Below are 23,766 nucleotides of genomic sequence, written 5' to 3'. Positions count from 1 at the left end.
ATGCACGAGCCTTGCTCAGGCGATTTCGGTTCCGGCTGCACCAACCACTTCTCAGGCCGAGGGAGGTACTCAGACTCCCGCCGCTCGTATTCCAGAGCAGGTAGCTCAGAGACTCCAGACACCGGGGGTACTACCAGCCCAGCCGGTTACAGCTGCTCGGGCCCAGGTTGGCCCACCTATTAGTGCTGAGGAGTAGAAGAGACTAGATATGTTTGGAAGGCTTAAACTTCCTAAGTTCAGCGGGGCCGAGTTAGAGGATGCTCAGGATTTTATAGATAGTTGTTAGTGGATCCTTCGCATAACGGGTATTTTTGAGATCTATAAAGTTTCATCTACTACTTTTTAGCTGACTGGGGCAACCTTCAGATGGTGGGAGGCCTATGAGTTTAGCAGACCAGCTGGTGCTGCACCACTTACGTGGCATGAGTTCTCAGTTCTCTTCTTAGAGAAGTTTGTTCCACAGACTCGCAGAGAGGAGTTGCCTAGGCAGTTTGAGCAGCTATGCTAGAAGGGTATGTCAGTGACTCAGTATGAGATGAGATTTTCAGAGTTGGCTCGTGATGCGATATGGTGGGTTCCCACTGAGAGGGAGAGTATTAGGAGGTTCATTGATGGCATCACCTATGGATTACATTTCATCATGACTCGGGAGATTGCGAGGGGTGCGAGATTTGACATGGTGGTTGATATTTTTAGACGCCTAGAGTTGGTTCGCAGTCAGGATCATGAGGAGAGGGGGGCCAAGAGGCCTCGTGGTTCAGGTGGTTTTAGTAGTGCCTCATCTGGAGGACAGTCCTACCACATCAGGGTTCGTCCTTATAGGCCCACTCAAATGGCTAGTCCGGTTCATCGTAGTGCATCATCTAGCCATGGTTCATATAGTGCACGTCCTGGCCAGTCATCTTTTAGTGCCCTCCCAGCTCCGAGTTTATCCCATGCTCCGTCAGTTCAGGGTTCGTCTATGCCATGTTCTTCTAGTGGTTATTTTTGTTCTCAAGGTCCAATTCAGTCCCCGACGCCATTATCGGATCGAGGTTGCTTCGAGTGTGAAGAGTTGGGGAATGTGAGGAGGTATTGTCCTAGTCTTTTGGGAGGTCGAATTCAACAGAAGGGCCAGGCTATGATTTCTGCACCAGTTACTTCACCAACCGCTCAGCTAGGTCGGGATGGGACTCAGATAGCTCGAGGTTGCCCTAGAGGGGAAGATCGATCAGGTGGCAGTCAGGCTCGATGCTATGCTTTCCCTGCCAGGGCCAGGCCAGAGCATGTTGCTTCAGACACAGTGATCACATGTATTATTTCACTGTCACAAGGATGCTTCCATATTATTTGACCCTGATTCCACTTATTCATATTTATCATCGTATTTTTCTCGTTATTTGAATATGCCCCACAATTCATTAGTTATGACTGTTTATATATCTATGCCGGTGGGTGATTCTATTATTGTGGACCATGTGTATCGGTCTTGTATGGTGACTAGTGGGGATTGGAGATGAGAGCTGATCTTTTACTGCTTAGTATGGTTGATTTTAATATGATTCTAGTCATGGATTGGTTGTCACCATGTCATGCTATTCTAGCTTTTCACGCTAAGACTGTGATGTTGGCGATGCAGGGATTGCGTAGGATTGAGTGGAGAGGTTCTCTGGACTATGTTTCCAGTAGAGTGATTTCATATCTGAAGGTCCAACAGATGGTTAGGAAGGGATGTTTGGCATATTTGGACTTTGTGAGGGATGTTGGTGTTGATACTCCTACTATTGGTTCCGTTCCAGTAGTGAGACTTTCCGGTTGTGTTTCCTGCAGACCTTCCGGGCATGCCACCCGATAGGGATATTGATTTTGGTATTGACTTGGTGCCGGGAACTCATCCCATTTCTATTCCTCCGTATTGTATGGCACTAGTGTGTTGCCTTGGGGTGTACTGGTTCTGTTTGTGAAGAAGAAAGATGGTACTATGCGGATTTGCATTGATTATATGCAGTTAAAAAAAGTTACAATTAAGAACAAGTACCCACTGCCGCTCATTGAAGATTTATTTGACCAGCTACATGGTACGAGAGTGTTCTCTAAGATTGATTTGAGGTTCGGGTATCAGCAGTTGAAAATTCGGGATTCTGATATTTTAAAGACAAATTCAAGGCCTGCTATGGCCACTACGAGTTCATTGTGATGTCTTTTGGGCTGACCAATTCCCCAACATCATTTATGCATCTGATAAATAGTGTATTCTAGCCATATCTTTATTCTTTTGTCATAGTATCCATTGATGATATACTAGTGTACTCACGTAGCCAGGAGGAGCATGCACAACATCTGAGGATGGTACTACAGACGTTAAGGGAGAATAAACTTTATGCTAAATTCTCCAAGTGTGAGTTCTGGCTCGACTCTGAGGCGTTCTTGGGGCACGTGGTGTCCATGAGGGTATCAAGGTAGATCCGAAGAAGATGAGGTAGTTTAGAGTTAGCCTAGACCGTCTTCAGCTACTGAGATTCGGAGTTTTCTTGACTTGGCCGGATATTATCACCAATTTGTGAAGGGTTTCTTGTCCATTGCTGTACCTTTGACTAGATTGACCCGAAAGGGTGCTCCATTAAGGTGGTCGGATGAGTGTGAGGAGAGCTTTCAGAAGCTCAAGACTGCCTTGACCATAACTCTAGTTTAAGTTTTGCCCTCAACATCGACTTCATATACATTGTATTGTGATGCTTCTCAGATTGGTATTGGGTGTGTCTTGATACAGGAGGGTATGACGATTGCTTATGCTTTAAGCCATTTGAAGACCCATGAGAAGAACTATTTCGTTCATGATTTAGAGTTGGAAGCCATTGTTCATGCATTGAAGATTTAGAGGCAGTATCTCTACGGTGTGACTTGTGAGGTATTTACAAATCATCGGAGTCTACAACACTTTTTTAAGCAAAAGGATCTTAATTTGAGGTAGAGGAGATGGTTGGAGATGTTAAAAGATTATGATATTACCATTTTGTATCATCATGGGAAGGCCAATATGGTGGCCGATGCCTTGGTTAGAAAGGTAGTGTGTATGGGTAGCCTTGCATATATTCCAGATAGTGAGAGACCGCTTGCATCAAATGTTTAGGCCTTGGCCAATCAGTTCGTGAGGTTAGATGTTTCAGAGCCTAGTCAGGTTCTAGCTTGCGTGGTTTCTCAGTTATATATATATGAGCGCATTAGAGAGCGTCAGTATGGCGACCCCCATTTGCTTGTTCGCTATGATGTCAAGGAAGTTTTAATTGGGGATGATGGGGTGTTGCAGATGTAGGGTCAAATTTGTATACCCAATGTGGATGGGTTACGTGAGTTGATTCTTGAGTAGGCCTACAGTTCACGGTATTTTATTTATCCGGGTGCTGCGAAGAAGTATCAGGACTTGAGGCAGCACTATTGGTGGAGGAGAATGAAGAAAGACATAGTGGACTTTGTAACTCGGTGCTTGAACTGTTAGCAGGTGAAGAATGAGCATCAGAGGCGGGGCAGTTTGCTTCAGAGACTTGAGATTCTTGAGTGGTAATGGGAGCGTGTTACTATGGACTTCGTTGATGGGCTCCCACGGACTTTGAAGAAATTTGATGCTATTTGGGTGATTGTGGACTGGTTGACTAAGTCTGCACATTTCATTCCGGTGGTGACTACCTATTCTTCATAGCGGTTGGCTGAGATCTATATCTGCGAGATTGTTCATCTTCACGGTGTGCCGGTGTCCATTATTTTGATCGGGGCACGCAGTTCACATCGCAGTTTTAGAGGGCAGTGCATCGAGAGTTAGGCACATGGGTTGAGTTGAGTATAGCATTCCACCACTAGATGGACAGACAATCCGAGCGCACCATTAAGATATTGGAGAATATGCTGCGCGCTTGTGTTATGGATTTTGGGGGTTCTTGGGATCACTTTCTACCGCTTGCTGAGTTTGCCTACAACAACAACTACCAATCGAGTATTCAGATGGATCCTTATGATGCCTTATATAGGAGGCGGTGTCGATATCCAGTTGGTTGGTTTGAGCCGGGGGAGGCTAGGTTGTTGGGCACAGATCTTGTTTAGGATGCCTACGAAAAGGTCAAGTTGATTTAGGATCGGCTTCACACGACATAGTCTAGATAAAAGAGTTACGCCGATCGTAAGGTTCGTGATGTTGCATATATGGTGGGAGAGAAGGTATTGCTCAGAGTATCATCCATGAAGGGCGTGATGAGGTTCGGGAAGAAGGGCAAGTTGAGCCCTCGGTATATTGGCCCTTTTGAGGTGCTTGAGAGGATTTGGGAGGTGGCCTACAAGCTTGCATTGCCACCTAGTCTATCGGGTGTTCACCCAGTTTTTCAAGTTTTCATGCTCCAGAAGTATTATGGTGATCCGTCTGATGTTTTGGATTTCAGCACGATTAATTTAGATGGGGATTTGACTTATGATGTGGAACCGGTGGCTATTTTGGATCGGCAGGTTCAAAATATGAGATCAAAGAATATAGCTTCACTGAAAGTTCAGTGGAGAGGCCATTCAGTCAAGGATTTTATATGGTAGACTGAGCAGGATATGCGGAGAAGCTATCCACACCTATTTGAGACTCCAGGTATGATTCTAGACCCGTTCGAGGACGGATGTTTGTTTAAAAGGGGGAGAATGTAATGACTCGGCCGCTCATTTTGAGTATTATAGCACCGTTCCCCCATTTATTGCTTACTCTATGTTCATTTGTGGTTGTGTGACTTGGCGGGGTGGTTGGTTTGATTTCAGGGATGTTTCAGAATGAATTGGGACACTTAGTCCCAAGGTTGGAAGCTTAAGTTAAAAGAGTTGACCGATGTTGACTTATGTGTAAATGACTTCGGAATGGAGTTTTGATGGTCCGATATCTTTATATGGTGATTTTGGACTTATGGGTATGTCCGGATATTGACTTGGAGGTTCGTAAGTCATTTTGGCTTGAATTGGTGAAAGTTGAAAAGTTAAAAGTTTGGAAGGTTGAGAAGTTTGATCGAGAGTTGACTTTGTTGTTACCAGGCTCAGATTTTGGTTCCAGAAGTTTGAGTAGGTCCGTTGTATCATTTATGACTTGTGTGCAAAATTTGAGGTCAATCAATATTGGTTTGATGTATTTCGGCATCGGTTTTAGAAGTTGGAAATCCATTAGTTTCAATAGGCTTGAATTGGGGTGCGATTCGTATTTTTGATGTTGTTTAATGTGATTTGAGGCTTCGACTAAGTTCGTATGATGTAATAGGATGTGTTGGTACGTTTGAATGGGGTCTCGGGGTCCTCGGGTTTGATTCGGATTGAAATCGGAGTGAGAATTGGACTTATGCAATTTCTTATGGTAATAGATCTAGTGCAATCGCACCTGCGAGGATTTGGAGGCAGGTGCAGAGCCGCAGAAGCGGCCATGAAGGCGCAAATGCAAAATTGGGCAAGGCGGGGCAGTGGTCGTAGGTGCGAGGTTGTTTCCACACATGCGAGCTCGCATGTCACGACCTAAACCGATGGGCCGCGATGGGCACCCGATACCTTGCTCAACCGAGTACAAATGTAACGTATCTTTCGTATCATACTATCATTGAAAAATGATCCGGAGAGGCTGTCGTGAGATAAGTAGAATAAAATATGTGGGAATATTCATCATATGACGACCCAACATGTAATACAAACTTATACATATGACATACGGTATAAGACCAAAATGATCATTCGTATACTGAACATAGGCCGACAAGTCCATACAATCTTCCACCTACATGACATGTCTATAAGCCTCGAAGAGTATATAAGTACCATAAAGATCGGGACAGGACCCGGCCATACTAATCAATTCACATCCAAATCATATTGACCAAATAAGCAACTCCGGAGTAAATGGAGCGCACCAACATCTTCCGCTGAGCTGATAGCCTACTTGGAGGACTCTCGACCTATCTATCAGGACCTGCATGCATGAAACACAGCGTCACCAGATAAAACAGATGTCAGTACAAATAATGTACCAAGTATGTAAGGATTGAAAATCAGTAAATAATAGACATGAGAGAAACATGGAGTAAAAGACTTAACATGTATGTCTGAATAACTCTGTGAATCATTTAATATTTAATGTCATGCATATGCGTATTAATGTCATACCATGCATAGGTATATGCGTTCATAACATCATCAAGCCTCTGAGGGCATCCCATCATATCATCTCGGCCACTGTGGGCAAATCATCAATGTATACCAGCTGATCAGGTGGTGGTGCGTATATAACACCATAACCTTTTTCCATATCCCATATACATATAATCTATGCGTATATAATGTCATCTGGTCATGGGTCAATGTACATGTATAAATGCATGAAATGCATAAAAAATACGTTAATAAGATTTCTTGAAATATCATAAAATCAATATGCCTTTCAGATAAACATTATCAAATACGTATTTTTCTGAGACCCATTAACAGAAGATATAATAATAATTCACATGGGGAATCAAGAATATAGACACCCCTAGTATTTCTATGAATAGAGTCATTTAGAAAAAATTGTGCATTTACTCGTTTCGTTTGTATCGTATGGATCATGCCAAAAAGAAAGAAGGGATAGCCTTCACATACCTGAACCGATTCCTTTGACAATCCCTCTAATACATGTCTTTTGCGAAAATATGTAACGGCAAGATCGGAGTAGGGAAAAGTCCGTATGATATTCTTGAGAAAAGTTATACTGGGCTTCCTTAGAATCACAATTCTCATGTTGCTAAGTAGCCTTGTATGAATTTTGTAGCAAATTATGTTGCTAATGCTTTGTACGAGTTCGCTGAAGCACTCTTTGACATGTAGAGATTCAAAAATGAATTAGAGCTTTGTATGAGTTTTGCTGAAGGAGATCCGTTTCTTGTAGTCATAAGCATCTCAATTAAATGGATTAGGAAGGCCTTTTATTAATGTGGTTGTGGGCCCCACTTGATTCCCTAAGTGTGCCACCTAGAAATCTAAGCCAAGGAGTCATTGTTTGATCTTAACAATTTGACTTCTTGCTGCCACGTTGGTGATGTGCTAAGCTTAACCACCAAATAATTATCCACAAAATTCAATTTACAAGTTAATCTCCCACATAAAAATCCATAATTACCCAATTATTCACATAATTAAGAATTATCTCAAATTACTTAAAATACTACTCACTTTTAACACACTTTATATACCTTACTATCATGGTCATGTGGTACCTTGTATGGTACCAGTCCATAAATATCGGGTATTATAGTTCGGACCGTATTTTATTCCAAAATGTCAATTTTCGACAAAACTCATTTTTTTCGATTTGCTTACCCTATCACCTTCACGAATTTACTTATCACTTGTTTGAAATAGGATAATACTTATAATCTCAAAATAATATCATTCCCGAACTTATGTCGATTAACTTACGACGAAACTTTAACGTACGAAAATGCGGGACGTAAAATCTCATTTCCGAGCTTTCATTAATTTATTTATGGTGCTTTCACGTACGAAAATATGGGGTGTAACATCATTCCCCCCTTTGGAACATTCATCCTCGAATGTTGACTGATGCACTTATCATTATCATAACTTATAGCTCTTGCGAATACTTTAGTACTCTCCTTGCCATCTAGGCAACTGTTCTGTGAATAAATCCAAAGGCCAGGGCATTCCCCCCTCTAGGCCTCTTTCTCACACCATGACTTATGGTCGGAATCCTTCCAATCTCGTAACTGTTTCTACCTTCTGTCATGCAGCTTGTACGACTCTGACCTTGTAAGTGCGCCTATGTGACTCTTCTCTCCTTTTTCCTCCGGCTTTTAGCCAATATCTAGGTCTCACTTTGTAAACATATACAGAGCTTTCGATAACTTAGAGAAACCATTAGCTCTCTTGTTTTCCTGGGCTTAATCTTGAGGACTTATTCACTCTCGTCACCTTCTCACTCGCCCTTTCTTATCCTTACTCATGTCTTCCTAAAACCTTGTCGCTCCACTATACTTTAGCTTGCGACCTACACATATCTATTTATACTACTTGAAATCCTCCTTCAACTTGCTTGCACCATAGATTTTCTTATGTTACTCTGGGACATCAAGCGAGACATCACATCATCTCTAACTCTTCTTTACTCTCTTGACTAGGCCTCCCGATACCTAGAAACCATAGGCTGGAAGATATGCCACTGACGACGTCGCTACCATTCCTGGATACTGAATCCCAGTGCTTCTAACCTTCTATCTGCAATATGGATTATTCGCAACCTTTTGCATTTGAGTATCTCGTACGTTGTTCACCTTTACCTTACTTACCTTAAAATCTCGCATCACATCTTCTATCGCTTTCATGACCTCCCTTCCACATAGGTATAATTCACATCCACAACTTGAAGCTCTTTTATAATACTTGCACCTTTGGTGCATACACAATCCGATGGGAGCTTCATACTGACTTCTTATGAGGCTGGTACTTTACTAACTGGCTCTATCGTAGGGCCGTTATAGACTATGACTATTGTACTATATCTCTTGTACCTCTGATATTAAGGGTGATTCTGCAATATTCTCAATCACGAGGTCTATGATTTTTTGGGTCCAATAATCAGACTCCTGATTTACTTAGTTAATGTAACTCTTTAGTTTCCTCTTTCCTTTGATCAACCTTTATGTAGGCTTAAGCTATATTCTGATATGCGGCTTCTGGTATTAGCTATTACTTTAGTCTTTCATGGGCGCTATGGAATATCCATGATACAATCTTTTAATAATTTAATCCTTTGTCTATGACCTGGACTCAATTCTTTCTTTTAACTTATACCGGAGTCTTCTACGGCTGTATGATTGTCAACATATATGCTGCATGGATTATACTTCAAAATCTTGAGTGCATTCATAACGTAACTAACTCTGGATCATCGATCGAATAATTCCTTTCGTTTCTTCTCAACTTTCTTTAAACGTAAGAAATTACTTTTCCTGGTCATTCTGCCACTTGTTGCATGAATACATGGCTTATCTTAGTGCCCACACATATTGGAATTCCACACAACCCATATGATCTTTAATATCACCTTTTGATTTTTTTTTCTTCCCGTTCATTAGCCACGGTAGGTGCCACTTTCTTATGGAGTGCATACAATGTTGTTGTGAGACTATTGTTACAAGACCATTTCTTCTTCAAGTTACTATGTTTAGGTTGAAGCCTTCTTCCTTATTTTCTTAGCTAGTCTTTCATTATAGTATTTAGGGAGGATCCTCTGACTCTTGTAAAGCTGCGAGCTTATTACATCATATACTCGACGGAATTTTTGATGTCCTTCCTCGCCTATAATTATTCGTAGTTACTTACTTCCATGCCCTTGTGCTTGTAGGGTTTCTCCTGAGCTGATATTTTTGACTATCTTCCTAGTGGTACTCTCTTTTATTTCCGTAATACTCATACGATACCTTTAACTACCCCAACTCCTATCTGAATATTTCTCAAGTGATCACGAAATCATTATTTGCGAGACTAGATTCACTATGTTGGGGTTTTCTATGTTTATCTTGCACGATGTGCTGATTTGTCTGTAGCCTCTTGGCTAGCCATAACTAGGCTCTTCCTGAATCAACTGCTTACTAATCGTTGGACCATTCTCATATCATTATTCCGCGTAATCTTTCTTGGGTTATTTCCTTTGTCTTAACTTACATCTCGCACTGGCTCCTTATCTAATAATAACATCTTGGGAAGGAACCCATACTTTCTCTCCTTGACGTCATGTTTGCATAATGTTCTGGAATCGTTGCATATCTATAGGATTTGAATAAGTATAATCTCATTCCTTTCTCATGTTTATCGCATTTTTTCTTTACCATTCCATAGTTACCAGAACCACTTAATTCTGACTTAATGCCACATCACTCCATATTCCCCCCTTTAGGGGAGTACTAAGATTTAGTGCAACGCCGATCTATATATAGATGTTTTACCTCTTCATCTTTGGCGTGTTTTCACATCATCGATGACCCTTACCCGCCTTGCGGTTTCTGTACCAAAGATAACAAAACTCCTTACTCACGAGGGAGATACTTAGTGTAACTGGCACACACAGTCCCTTACGCTTAACTTTGCTCACATTGCTTGCTTTAGGGAAGCGTCTTCCTGAATGACCTTTAAGGGTTATTCTTCTGTCGTCCATTCTATTATTTCCGGAATGCAATCTCTGAATCTCCCATGATGCCGACTATTATCAAATCACTCAGTCCCTAATTCATGTTTAGTTTATCTTGTTTACCAGTCCATACTGATTTATGTTACTCTGGGGTCTAACTTTTCCTTCTGGTAGTCGCGTTGGAGTCACGAACTTATTTCTCTAAATGAGGATATGACTTTTATGGCCTATACTCTTTTGTTGTCTCAAGGCCTGTCACCTCTCGTCTTTTCCTTCACTTGACTATAGACTCTGTAATACTGCCATCTTTTTGATATACCGTTGTCATTTATGTATCACATCTTACTCATAATGCTTCATTAACTCTCTTCTTATTTCCCGCTAACATTTATGTCTATCACTTTATTCTAAAAATATAAACAAGACATTCTTTTGCTTTTAGCTCCCCTTGCTCCATCCAATAGCTCTTCGGGTTACCTATTATTCTCTCTCTACTAGGGACGGGAGTCACACTAAGATAATATTTATCCCTTCCAGGCTTCCAGTGCCTATCTTTGTAGTACTCATATCTAGCTGTACTACTTTAGAATGCACCATCTGGGTGTCTCACAAGGAGATCTATTGCCATATTTGCAATATCCTTCGGAAATGTCAACTAACGCAAACAATCAATCCATCATTTTGGGCTACTCTAACCCCAGTCGGATCCTGATATCTCGTCCTTCTCTTAAGCCATGTCTGTTATCTCTCATAGGGCATAACTGAGATGGGTGTGGCCAATTGTACATACCTCTATTATTATTAAAGGTAACTCAAAATGCTTATATCTCTCTTCCTGAATTATAGATAATGATCATCTTCACTAACTGGTATCTCGTACCCTTCTTCACCTTGCTTATTTTACTTATTGAAACTTGTACCTTCTAATTCTCTTATTCCTTTTTACCATATGAGTGGATAAATATTCTTGCCTTAGGAATCCTTATCAAAAAGCTCACACGTCTTAGTTCACACATGATCTGCTGGAGACCTTACATTTACTTACCATAAGCATGATGCAAAATTGAGTTCCTCAGACTCAACTCTTCCACAACCGCATTCAATCCCTTACCAAACATCTTTCTAGATGTAGGCATTATCGTATTATGAATAAGATGGAGTTTAGGAAATTGCATTCTTACAACTGAGCTCTACCACACGATCTAGAGTAAGAAGAAAGAGTGAATATGCTAAATGCCCTATAGACACCTGCTTATAAGTGTGGTGCGCAACACACCCATAAACAAGACTCTACTAGACACGACTTATAGACTCCCTAGGACAGAACAACTCTAAGTACCATAAAGGTCGGGATAGGGCCTCGCCATACTAATCAATACACGTCCAAATCATATTGACCAAATAAGCAACTCCAGAGCAAATGGAGTGCACCAACATCTTCCGCTGAGTTGATAGCCTACTTGGAGGACTCTCGACCTGTCTATCGGGACCTGCGGGCAAGAAACGCAGCGTCTCTGGGAAAAAGGGACGTCAGTACAATTAATTTACCGAGTATGGAAGGAATAAAAATTCGTAAATAATAGACATGAGAGAAACATGGAGTAAAAGACTCAACATGTATGTCTGAATAGCTATGTGAATCATTTCATATTTAATGTCATGCATATGCGTATAAATGTCATACCATACATAGGTATATGCGTTCATAACATCATCAATCCTCTGAGGGCATCCCATCATATCATCTCATCCACTGTGGGCAAATCATCAATGTATACCAGCTGATCAGGTGGTGGTGCGTATATAACGTCATAACCTTTTTCCATATCCCATATACATATAATATACGTGTATATAACGTCATCTGGTCATGGGTCAATGTACATATATAAATGCATGAAATGCATAAGAAATACGTTAATAAGATTTTTCGGAATATCATAAAATCAATATGCCTTTCAGATAAACTTTATCAAATACGTATTTTTCTGAGACCCATGAACAAAAGATATAATAATAATTTATATGGGGAATCAAGAATATAGACACCCCTAGTACTTCTATGAATAGATTCATTTATGAAAATTATGCGTTTACTCGTTTCATTTGTATCGTATGAATCATGCCAAAAAGAAAGAAGGGATAGCCTTTACATACCTGAACCGATTCCTTTGACAATTCCTCTAACACATATCTTTTGCGAAAACATGTAACGACAAGATCTGAGTAGGAAACAATCCGTATGATATTCTTGAGAAAAATTATACCGGGCTTCCTTAGAATTGCAATTCTCACGTTGCTAAGTAGCCTTGTATGAATTTTGTAGCAAATTATGTTGCTAACGCTTTGTACGAGTTTGCTGAAGCACTCTTTGACATGTAGAGATTCAAAAATGAGTTAGAGCTTTGTATGTGTTTTGCTGAAGGAAATCCGTTTCTTGTAGTCATAAGCATCTCAATTAAATGGATTAGGAAGGCCTTTTATTAAGGTGATTGTGGGCCCCACTTAATTCCCTAAGTGTGCCACCTAGCAATCTAAGCCAAGGAGTCATTGTTTGATCTTAACAATTCGACTCCTTGCTGCCACGTTGGTGATGTGCTAAGATTAACCACCAAATAATTATTCACAAAATTCAATTTACAAGTTAATCTCCCACTTAAAAATCCATAATTACCCAATTATCCACACAATTAAGAATTATCTCAAATTACTTAAAATACTACTCACTTTTAACACACTTTATATACCTTACTATCATGGTCATGTGGTACCTTGTATGGTACCAGTCCATAAATACCGGGTATTATAGCTCGGACCGTATTTTATTCCAAAATGTCAATTTTTGACAAAACTCATTTTTTCGATTTGCTTACCCTCTCACCTTCACGAATTTGCTTATCACTTGTTTGAAATAGCATAATACTTATAATCTCAAAATAATATCATTCCCGAACTTACGTCGATTAACTTATGACGAAACTTTAACGTACGAAAATGCGGGACGTAAAATCTCATTTCTGATCTTTCATCAATTTATTTATGGCGGACTTTCACGTACGAAAATATGGGGTGTAATATTGCAGATGCGGGTAGGTGGTCACAGAAGAAGAATTTTGATGGGAGGCTATTATCGCAGAAGCGGAGAGTGCTCCGTAGGTGCGATCCTGCAGGAGCGGACCCGCAGAAGTGGGATTTGGCTTCAGAAGCGGCTGGCCGGGAAGGTTAATGAAATTTCGTAGACTCAAAGGAATTTCCGCAAAAGGGTTTGGAGATGTCTCTCAAGTTTGGACTTTGGAAGCTAGGCTTGTGGTGATATTTGAGAGGGATTTCACTATATTTCAATAGGTAAGCAACTTTCGATCACTTTTGTTCATTACTATTGAATACCCATTGATTATTTCACCTAGATTATGTGTTTTTGAGGTTAAATATGGGGAATTTTGGACTAGGTATTGGAGAGTAAGGGTTGGGGATTTGAGGGTCGATTTGTGGTTAGAATTGAATGATTTTGGTATGGTTGGACTCGTTATTGAATGGGTTTTCGGATTTTGTGAATTTAGCCGGGTTGCTAGGCGTGGGCTCGGGGTTGACGTTTTGGGTTGACTTTTTGAATTTAGTTAAAGAACTTAGCTTTAGCGTATAAATTCGATTCCTATAGCTTGTATTGATTATGTTAAGTTGTTTGTGACTAGATCCGAGTCATTCGGAGGTCGATTCGCGAAGCACGGGTTTGTTGGAGCATTGAGTTGTGCAGTATGAGGTAAGTAACACTTCTACACTTGGAACTGAGGGTATAACTCCCTGAAAAATATGTTATGTGGGTTGGTTTGAGGTGACGCACATGCTAGGTGACGTGCGTGTGGGCGTGCACCGTGGTAATCATAATCTGGGTGGATTTTGTACTGTGTTGATATCCAGTCTTGTTTTATCCGTGTAATTCCTACGTGTTAGAGTAATTGAGCTGTGATTCATGTTAGAAATCATGTTTAGGCTATGTGTTTATTCTGTTGATACCCACTGAGGTTATTTCTACTATGGAGCTGTTTGCTTAACTGCAATTATGCACTCAGTCATGTTTATTCATTTGCATATCATATCTTACTCTCTGTTGTGATTCACTGTTACATCATGTTATCATTGTATGGGCTGAGTGATATGAGACTTGCGAGCCTGTGAGACTAGAGAGATTGATGACTGGGTTGGGCCTGAGAGCCGGATTTGTGAGTATTATTGAGGATCAGGTTGCGCGACACAGCATGCCTTATTGGCTTATTTATTATTGTGTTTTGGGCTGCTCGCCGCAGCAGGCCGTATAAGCTTTATATTAGCACTTGGGCAAGATCCTCCCCTCCGGAGTCGACATACCAACAATGAGTGCATGCATGGTGATTTATATACACATGATTTGGTGAGGGGCATTGATTCCAAGCGCCCGTACAATACCGAGTGATTGTGTGTGATGAGTGGGAATTTGAGATAGACAGATTGAGTACTCTGAGAGTGTGAGTACCTGGGGTTATCACCGTGACACATTACATTTGACATGCATTTTTGACATGTAGGCATAGAGATGTAACATTCCTCATGTTAGTTGTACTTGACATATTTTATCAGTGTTTGGCTTAAATTGTTGAACGTGAAAGCATGCCTAAATATTTGTATCGTGAATGAGATTAATATGGAAGTTTCTCTGAGCTATTACTGTCATTCTCTTTGTTATATCTATGTTGTAATTATTTTGGTTATGACTGTATCCTTCTGAGCTCGTCACTGCTTTTAGCCCAAGGTTGTTACTTATTGAGTACATTGCGTTGGTTGTACTCATACTACACTCTGCACTTCGTGTGCAGATCCAGGTACATCTGGACGCGGTGATTGCTAGAGTGGTGCTAGTACATGCTCGGAGACTTTGAGGTAGCTGCTATGATGCCTGCAGACCTTGACTCTCCTTTCTTTCATTTCTATTCTATGTTCTAAGACATTTGTACTAGAGTTTTCAGACTATGTTTACACTTAGTAGCTCAAGGACTTAGTGACACCAGGATTTTGGGATGGTTGTAGTAAAGTTACAGTTGTTTTTTCGGATATTTATGAGATTTTCCGTTGTGAAGCTTACTAAATCATGTTTTGATGCATATGCAAGTTATTATATGATTGTCGGCTTGTCTAGTAATGTGTTAGGCACCATCACGACAGGTTGGGATTCTGGATCGTGACAATATCAAATAATACATCAACCGTTTCATATAGAGAAGATATGCATGAAATGTCAAGTCAAGTTACATATAGATCAATATATAGAGAAGATATGTACGGTGAATCATTTCATCAAGTAAAGAACCATATAGAGAATATATGTATAAAAGGCATGTATACATTCTGGAGCTAGTAGATAGAGAAGATATGAAGTGAAAATCATGTATACATCTAAGGAGTTTGCAAATAGAGAAGAGATGAAAGTCCAACCATTGATCAGTTTTCCCGTAATCCACATCAACCAGAAACCCGTCAGTTTCTCACAACCTGTGATGACGTCCAAATCCACTCCTCAAAGAGTAAGAGGGCATGGTCGCATGCAATATAATTTACTCAACTATGAATCGGGGTCGAATCCCACAGAGAATAATATGTAGGCAATTAGGCAAGTAAGAGAATTTTCACTCATTATGCTAAGCCAAACACTAATAAAGGTTTTGAGAAAATACTATATCTAAATGCGAAATATAAACTAACCTAAAAAGCGAGTAAAATGATCAATGACTAGAAGTATGGATACACAGGGAATTACACTCAAGTAACGATCCAATGTATTTCATAATTTTACAAATATGATCGAGTTTATGTTAATTAGCCTCGGATAATAATTCTGTATTATCTTCTTCCGAAGACTAGCAAGACTTCCTAATTGAATTACTCTTAAAACAATTAAGAGGGTTAAGTGCACCCAAATGTGGCTGCAAGTAGTTCAATCCTATCCATAGGTAGAATCCACAAAGTGAGGGTTAGCGCCTCAAGATATTGTTAATAATCTTTCCCAACCCCGACTTTTCCTTTTCCAAGTCTAAACCATAGTTAATGGGTGAGTCATAGAGTTAGCTAATCCCTTTGGAAACATTAAAGAACAAGAATAATTAAAGAAATAATAACTGGCTTCATAATTAATAAAAATCATTCAATATATAAGCACACCAAGAGATTTAATCCAAAGTTTAATAATAAATATTTCTATAAACAAGATGCAAGTGTTGGAATAAATGCTACACAGTTAGATATTCAATACAAATCAAGGAATTGAAGAAATGAGTAAAAGGTTAAAAATTTCTCATCCAAAGTCTTCAAATCTTCAACTCCCAAGTGTGGTGTAAAAAACCATAGCCCCAAAGCTTGTACAATTCGCCAGAGATATCTTACAAAATGAGCTAGGTCGTGTATTTGAGGGTTTGGGATCAATAAAATGTGAAATCCCAAGTCTGTCTAAAACTGAAGCCCGTTGACCGCACCTGCAGAAGAATCATCACAGGTGCGGCTCCACATATGCGAAATTCTATTCGCAGATGCGAGTCTTGTGGAATACTGGCTACTCCGCAGAAGCGGCCATTTCACCACAGAAGCGGCCATTTCACCGCAGAAGCGACTCCACAAATGCGGAGTTCGGGCACATAAGCGATACCATAGATGCAGTGCATCATTTGCAGATGCGATTTCACTCTAATAGCTCTCCTTCAGCAGATACAAACACTTTCTATGCGCGTCCGCATATGTGATCATTATTGCACAAATGCGATTTCACTGGATTTATTTTCACTTATTCAGTTTTTTTTTGCTCAATTCCACTTCAATTGATTTCAATTCTCTTCATGACTCATTGCACCTGAAAATATAGCAATGCACACCATAAATAACCTCATATTTAACTAAAGGATACAAAAACTAAATCAAGAGGGACTAGAACAAGTGGTAAAATCACCACTTATCAACCTGCGTATACACCATCAAGAGAGAAAAATGAGAGGGTGACCCTAGGGGGATGGATCATTATCCATAAGTTGTACAGACAACTCATGTGCCATAACCGCACGGACAAATCACATGCCATAATCATAACAACCACACGGATAACACATATGCCATAATAACTCAACCCGCATGGACCAGTCACGTTTTGTCAATCCAGTCCATCATACATAAAGCATATACAAGAATATATGTATATGAATGACGGATATCAAATCAGATACTTATGGATTGAGAAATATAGCATTCTAAGGTATATGCATGTGTGAAGTGTACAATTACAGCTTAGCTCAGGCGGATACGCCATACAATAATAAATATCATGCTCAAACATGGAATCAACACCTACACATGATCTCTAGCATGACTCATGGAATTTACATAGTCATACAAACATGTAAAGCATGATACTAAGAAGCATGGTATCCAAATAAATACAAAGTACAACCTAAAGACTACTCCGGTCATGAATCATACATAGCACCCGTATATATGCTTATCATCCCGCATATATGTCGCTTCTCACACATTTCAATTAGGCAAACAAAGTCATATCCTAAAGGTTATTACCTCAAAAAGAAGAGGCAAGATACCTACCTTATCCGAGCTAGCCTTCAACCACAAATTTCGTAGAAATCTTGCTCTAGCCCTACAATCATGCAAATCCTAGCCAATCATTAACAAAGACAGTCAACAATGCAAAAGAATGCTATCCCAATCCATAAAGCTTTTATCTTTGAAAAAAATCCCAAAAATCAACAAAAGTCAACCCGAGATTGTGTGCCTGAACCCCAGAACCAATACCAAAACCCATGACCCATCACATGCCGAGTCGAAACATATGATTAGATTCCAAAATCGAGTCCAAATCGATAATCAAATCCTCAAATATACTCTCTTAAGGTGTAGGCAAAAACCCCAAATTTCATCTCAAAATTTCATATTATGGATACTAATAATTTATTTAATTTTTTGAAATAATACCATAAATGAGTAGAAATCAGTTACCCAAAGCCTTGTATGAAGATCCCTAAGGAAATTGTACTCTCAAAGTCTAGGTTCAAATAATGAGAGAATGAGTCAAAAATCCCAAAAAGAATATCATAAATAAATCTCCCTAGGGGTACCCTTTGCAATCACGACAGGGCCCTGATCGATTCCAAACCTACACCACTATTGAGTAGCGAGAATGGTCGATGCAGTTTTACCCAACAAGGTCGGGATCTATTTCCACAGGGAGTTAATTGATTTGGAATTAGGTATTTATCTAAATTTAGATGCGTGTGTTGTTCCTAATTGCACTTCCAAACATGATGGTGCTGATTTTGCTTATATTTCTATTTCTATAGTATGCTAAGATTAAAGCTAAGTGCAATATTTTTGATGTTGGTTTTCAAGTGTTTAAAAGGACTAGGGCAGTGACTTTCGCCTAGGTGGACATCTAACGGGTAGTAAGAATCCAGGGCAAGCTTGATTAATTTGGGATCGTAATATAGCCATCACACCCAAGTACTCACTCTATATCTCTTGATAGTTTGAGTGATTTTTTCCAGTTTGGCTTTTCAAGTCCAACTGAGTATTCATGCAAGTCATGTGATATTAGCTCAAGTCGGGTATTACTATCTCTAGGTTTAACCCTTTAATTGGGGCTATCAATTTTTTGAGTTCACCCCAATTCCTTGTTAGCCAAATTTTCCCAGACTTAATCCCTCTTTCTCAAGAAGAGACCAAATCATAAAGGCATGAATCAGTATTTGCAACCACTAATTCTATAATTCTAGCAAGAACAGGGCTAAATATCACTAACCCATAAACATTCAAGCCCTAAAATTCAAGACACATTAAATACCCACACTACGGTTGAGTCACAACCCTAGCTATGGGTCTAGCTACTCATAATAATAGCAGAAATCAAAGATAAAGAGAAGATATAATCCATAATACTAAATTAAAAGATGAAAATCTAATGTTATAAAGTAAATCTTGTACAAAATTTCCCAAAAAGGAAAACCTAGCTGTCTCACGTACTCAGCAAAAACATAACATACCCTAAAATTGACAAAAAGATCTATTTATACTAAGCTAAAATTTCCGGACAAATATACCCCTGTGGAAGTTTCTCGGCCGCGTAATTATGACCACGATCGCACACTTGCTTTCGCGGCCGCGTAATTCTGATCGCGGTCCGCGTTTCTTCACATCTGGACCTGAGTTGAACCTTGTTTCACGGACCGAATAATTTTCACTGCGTCCGCGTAACTTTGATGTGGGCTGCCCTTCTCATTTTTGATTGAATTATGCATTCTCTGAACCTTAGAAACCACGGTCCGCAGAATTCCCATCACGGCTATGCTGGTACTTGTCGCGGTCCGCGTTCATGTTTATGCCAAAAAAACCATCTCTCTGATTCTTCATATCGCGGATCGCGAAATAATGGTCACGTCTGTGTTGATACTTTCGCAGCCGCACTTTTTTGTCGTTGTCCGCGTTCCACACCTCTTGGCCCAGTCTTGGTTTTTGTTCAGGTTTTGACTCTTTTATGAGTTGATTATGGCTCTTTTTGCTCATTTTGAACAATCCCTGCAAGCAAGCATATTAAGTTAGTTTCCAGGAATACCTTTACGCATATTTTTCCCAAAACACAAGTAAAAGAGAGCAATTAATAGGCTAAAATACCTACTTATCAACTCCCCCAAACTTAAGCTTTTGCTTGTCCTCAAGAAAATAAGGTAATTCCCACCTCCACAAGAAAAAGAAAAGTATATTTCAGCTGGATTAAGGTGACTTCATCAAGCATCAATTGGGACTAACAATTACCCTCAACACAAATGAATTATCAACAACGTCGTGTTATGCCCTTTTGAGTTCCATAGTTCTAATGTGATACTAGAGCATCAAGAGTTGACTCAATTCTTCAAGGAAGCTCGCTTTCTCACGTAGGTCATTGTGGATCCCAAACTCCTCCTCCTCTACTCTCCATAAGCAAATCTCGCCTTTTAGAATGTAACACTCAAAACAAGGATTGTGAAGAAGTGCACTCATCACTCTGAAAAGAATGCCATACGTCCGACTCTAAATACCATAAGCTTGCCCCTTATGTAAATCACCACTAATGTAAGCTCACTCAACTTGAAATCATATAGGGCTTTAGCAGGGATGTAATGAAGGCTTTTGGATCAAGGCAGGACATAACGAACTATGATGGTTTCATCTTTCCTTAAGCACTCCATTTTCTCATTTCGGCTCATACTTTCTTGACTCTTTGAGTCATTTTTATTTTTCCTTAGGGGAACTAGAGAGACAAACCATCACTCTTTCTTACTCATGACAATCATTTTTCTCTTTTTCTCCTCATTCCTTGCCTTTCATCATTATGTTCTTTGAATCCCTTCAACCTTCTCTTTCTTTTTGACGTATTTCTTTTTGGCTTTTCTTCCTTTTCTTTGCCTTTCCTTTTCACCAATTATTTTTTTCTTCTTTGAACCTTTTATCACTTTCAAATTACTCGTCTCTCCCCCAAACATATGCTTTTGCCAATTGTTCATCATGAATGCTAAGGAAAGATTAGGTGCCAAGAGAGGGTCATTATAGAATGGATAAAGGCTTGTAATGTGGCTATTGAATGAAAATGGCTTAGTCTCATAGGATTTGACTAGGGATATCATATTGGTAGGCTACAAAAGATTTCAAAGTTCAACTTGGACCAAGGAGAGCCTACAATCATTTCTCAAGTCGAGCTACACTTAGAATTTCGCCGAGACAAACATTCAGGGTAAGTTCTAGACTTATTGGCATGGGACTTGGACTTGCAATTCAATACCTTACCTCTCAAGCTGCTGGATTGTTAAAGAGAATAGAGTCGAGGTCCCACAACAACCCTAGCAAAGATTGAAAATCACAAATGGCTCAAGAAAACCACTCGATGATTGTTTTAGCCAACGCAAGAGTCTAAAGGTCACAATTAGAGCCAATCTTTGCCAATCAACTTGTCTCTAACCACGAGTCGAAGGTAAATGTGTTGGTACCAAGTGAAGCCTACTTGAGACAATTTTATTCATTACTACTACTATATACACCAAAACAAAAAGAAAACGGACTCGATCCCTTAAGAAGGTTGTCACGCCATCCATCGTTGGGAAGAGCCACCCGGTTCACACAACATCCACCTTTGGAAAGAACCGTGGCATTAAGAAAACCAAAGTCTTATTGATCACGCAGAATGTAAAAAGAAGCTAAAAACTAAAAAAATAAGCTACTAAAGGAAATAAGAAGCTAATCTATTAAGGAAAAATACGAAAGAAGTTATGAAGTAAACTACAGAAAGTAAAATAAATATGTACAATAATGGAGTGAAACGAATATATACAAAATGGAGATGAATATATACATCGAATGGTAAAGTTATATACATACCAAAAGTGAAAAATAATGAAAGTGAAACTAACGATAAATGAAGGTAAAGAAAAATAGTATCATAATTATTACATACCAATGTCATCAAATCATAACCAAATCAAAATTGACCATCCCCCAAATAAAAGATAGAATTGTCCTCAATGCTAATATCAAAATAAGATCAGGGAAAGGTTAGAGAGTAAAGAAAACTCCCTATGTGGTCTCTGTCTGCATGGGGTCAGGCATATGAGTGGGGTCCTCGGACTGCATAGGATCATCAGCTCCCTCCGGGTCCTCTAACTGGATCTCCAAATCCTCTGACTGGGGGACCACAAATCCTCTAACTGGAGCTCTGTCTGCCTCATGCTCTGCTACCTGTGTTGCTGGGGCAGTCTCCTCTATAAGCAAGTCAAGTGAGATATCTCCAGCAGAAGTGAACTTCTCTACCTCCTTCTTCAGCTTCTCCACTGACTCCTTTGAGTCCTGAGTTTTTCTCATCTTCTTTACCTGCTTGCTCAGATCCTTGATCACCTTGCCATAAGGATCTAAAGTCTCCAGGATCTTCTTTTAGTTGTCCAGGGGCTTCTTCTGGTTGTCCAAAAGCTCCTTCAATGAATCCTCAGGTACCTGAAGCTGTGCTGGCGCAGTGCAGTCTGGGGGTAAGTAGACGATGAGGGCACAAATAGTGGCAGAGTGATGGATGGCCCGGATGAAGGAGGAGACATAGCAGCTGAAGGTCCCGCTACTGTGGATGGCTTTGACCCGGTGGCCACTACCCTTGGCTCTTCAGACTGGCCAGTGGAGATAGTGGCTTTACCCTTTGCTTTAGGGTTGTCCGGTCCTTGGAGGCTATACCAGGAGAAAGGTTTCTTCGGCTTCACCTTCGTGTCATAGTACCTCCCCTATACCCTTTGGTCCTCGAGATACATAGTGATGAAGTTGGGGTAGGGGTAGGAACTTTCTCCTTTTTCGGTTGCTTTGGAGATGTGGTGGGACATGAGGTTCCCCATATTGATTAGATACCCCGCAATGATGGAAGCTATTAGGATCGCCCGAGAGAGTAGGATGACACTATCATGGTGGCTAGGATAAAGCTGGCTGTATACAAATGTGCACCACCCTTTGGCTTCAAAGCTGAGGGTGTTTCTGGCGATTGGGACTCCAGCTGCGAGCCAGGCCGGTGTTTTCCCTTGGATGGCTATTACTTACGCTAGCCAAGGCCGGGCTGCTTCATCTTGGGCCATCTTCTCCAAATACTGTACAACTTCCACATCTTCAAAACCGGCATATGTGTTCAAGGTGGAGCCATCAAACCGTATCTTCAAGTTCCGTACCTTTGTCACAGTGGTGCCCTTTTTGATGAGCCCAACATTTGCGTAGAACTCCTTGATAAGGTACTCATTTGCATCCGGAACCCTGCTGGTGAAGTACTTCCACCCTTTTCTCTCCTCAAACTATCTCTTGACATTTAGATTATGGGGAAGGAGATCTCTATCTATAAACTGTCGCTCAAGGGTGAGCGACCTTTGGGGCCACCATTCCCGGAATTCGAGGTATGCTTTCTCACTCACGAATCTATCCGCCCATACCTCGGGCTTCCTTGATCTAGCAATACCACCCACATTGGTATCACCCCCTCTCCTATCATCCGGGACCTCGTCATCCTCATCTACATTAATAGGAGCAGCTATTGAGGCCAGAGTTGCAGCAGGTGGGGAAGATGGTTCTGATGCCTCACTACCTCCCTCTGAGCCATCAGACGACCCAGAAGAGGAGGTAGCTTCATCGATTAGGCGAAAGGGTTGTGATTGCGCCTCTTGTTGAGGTTGTGTGGATTACCCCTCAGAATCTCCGGGGATGGGAGATATTCACTTATGTCTGATGAATCGGCAGGAGGTCTAGTGAGGGTTTTCTTTGCTTATGATTCTTTGAGCTGCTAAGGGCAAAGCCTGCTTTCCTTTGCCCCGGCCTCGGGAGGATTCTGCCCTCCCTTTTGATTTGTCTGCTCCTCCATGAGATCATACCATTTTCTGCAACACATAATTAATGAAAGATAATTAGAATTGGGGTTCAATCATGTCTTAAAGCAGTACAGATAAAATGAACAACAATGCTTCTCAAAACAGGGCATCGCGGACCGCGTAAAAGTGGACGCGGCCGCAGAATTCCCATCGCGGACTGCGAAAAAGTGAACGCGG

General features: G+C 40.4%; 1 protein-coding gene across 1 annotated transcript; it reads left to right on the top strand.

Moving 5' to 3' along the window:
* Positions 1 to 514: 514 nt before the first annotated feature.
* On the top strand, positions 515 to 2,857 carry LOC138906083 (uncharacterized). The gene is made up of 3 exons (XM_070194605.1): positions 515 to 1,282; positions 1,619 to 1,780; positions 2,750 to 2,857. Exons 1-3 carry the CDS (start codon positions 515 to 517, stop codon positions 2,855 to 2,857), a joined length of 1,038 nt encoding a protein of 345 aa, XP_070050706.1.
* The last annotated feature ends 20,909 nt before the right edge of the window (positions 2,858 to 23,766 follow it).

This window comes from Nicotiana tomentosiformis, chromosome 2, assembly GCF_000390325.3.
Source record: "Nicotiana tomentosiformis chromosome 2, ASM39032v3, whole genome shotgun sequence".
NCBI lineage: Eukaryota > Viridiplantae > Streptophyta > Magnoliopsida > Solanales > Solanaceae > Nicotiana > Nicotiana tomentosiformis.
Note: the sequence above shows the minus strand (reverse complement) of the source record. Positions and strands in the feature narration are given on the sequence as shown.

Coding starts and splice junctions, on each gene's coding strand:
- LOC138906083 (XM_070194605.1), top strand. CDS start 515: ATGTCAGTGACTCAGTATGAGATGAGATTTTCAGAGTTGGCTCGTGAT. Junction 1,283..1,618: donor AGCATGTTGCTTCAGACACA/GTGATCACATGT, acceptor TTGGCGATGCAG/GGATTGCGTAGGATTGAGTG. Junction 1,781..2,749: donor CTATTGGTTCCGTTCCAGTA/GTGAGACTTTCC, acceptor GTCTTGATACAG/GAGGGTATGACGATTGCTTA.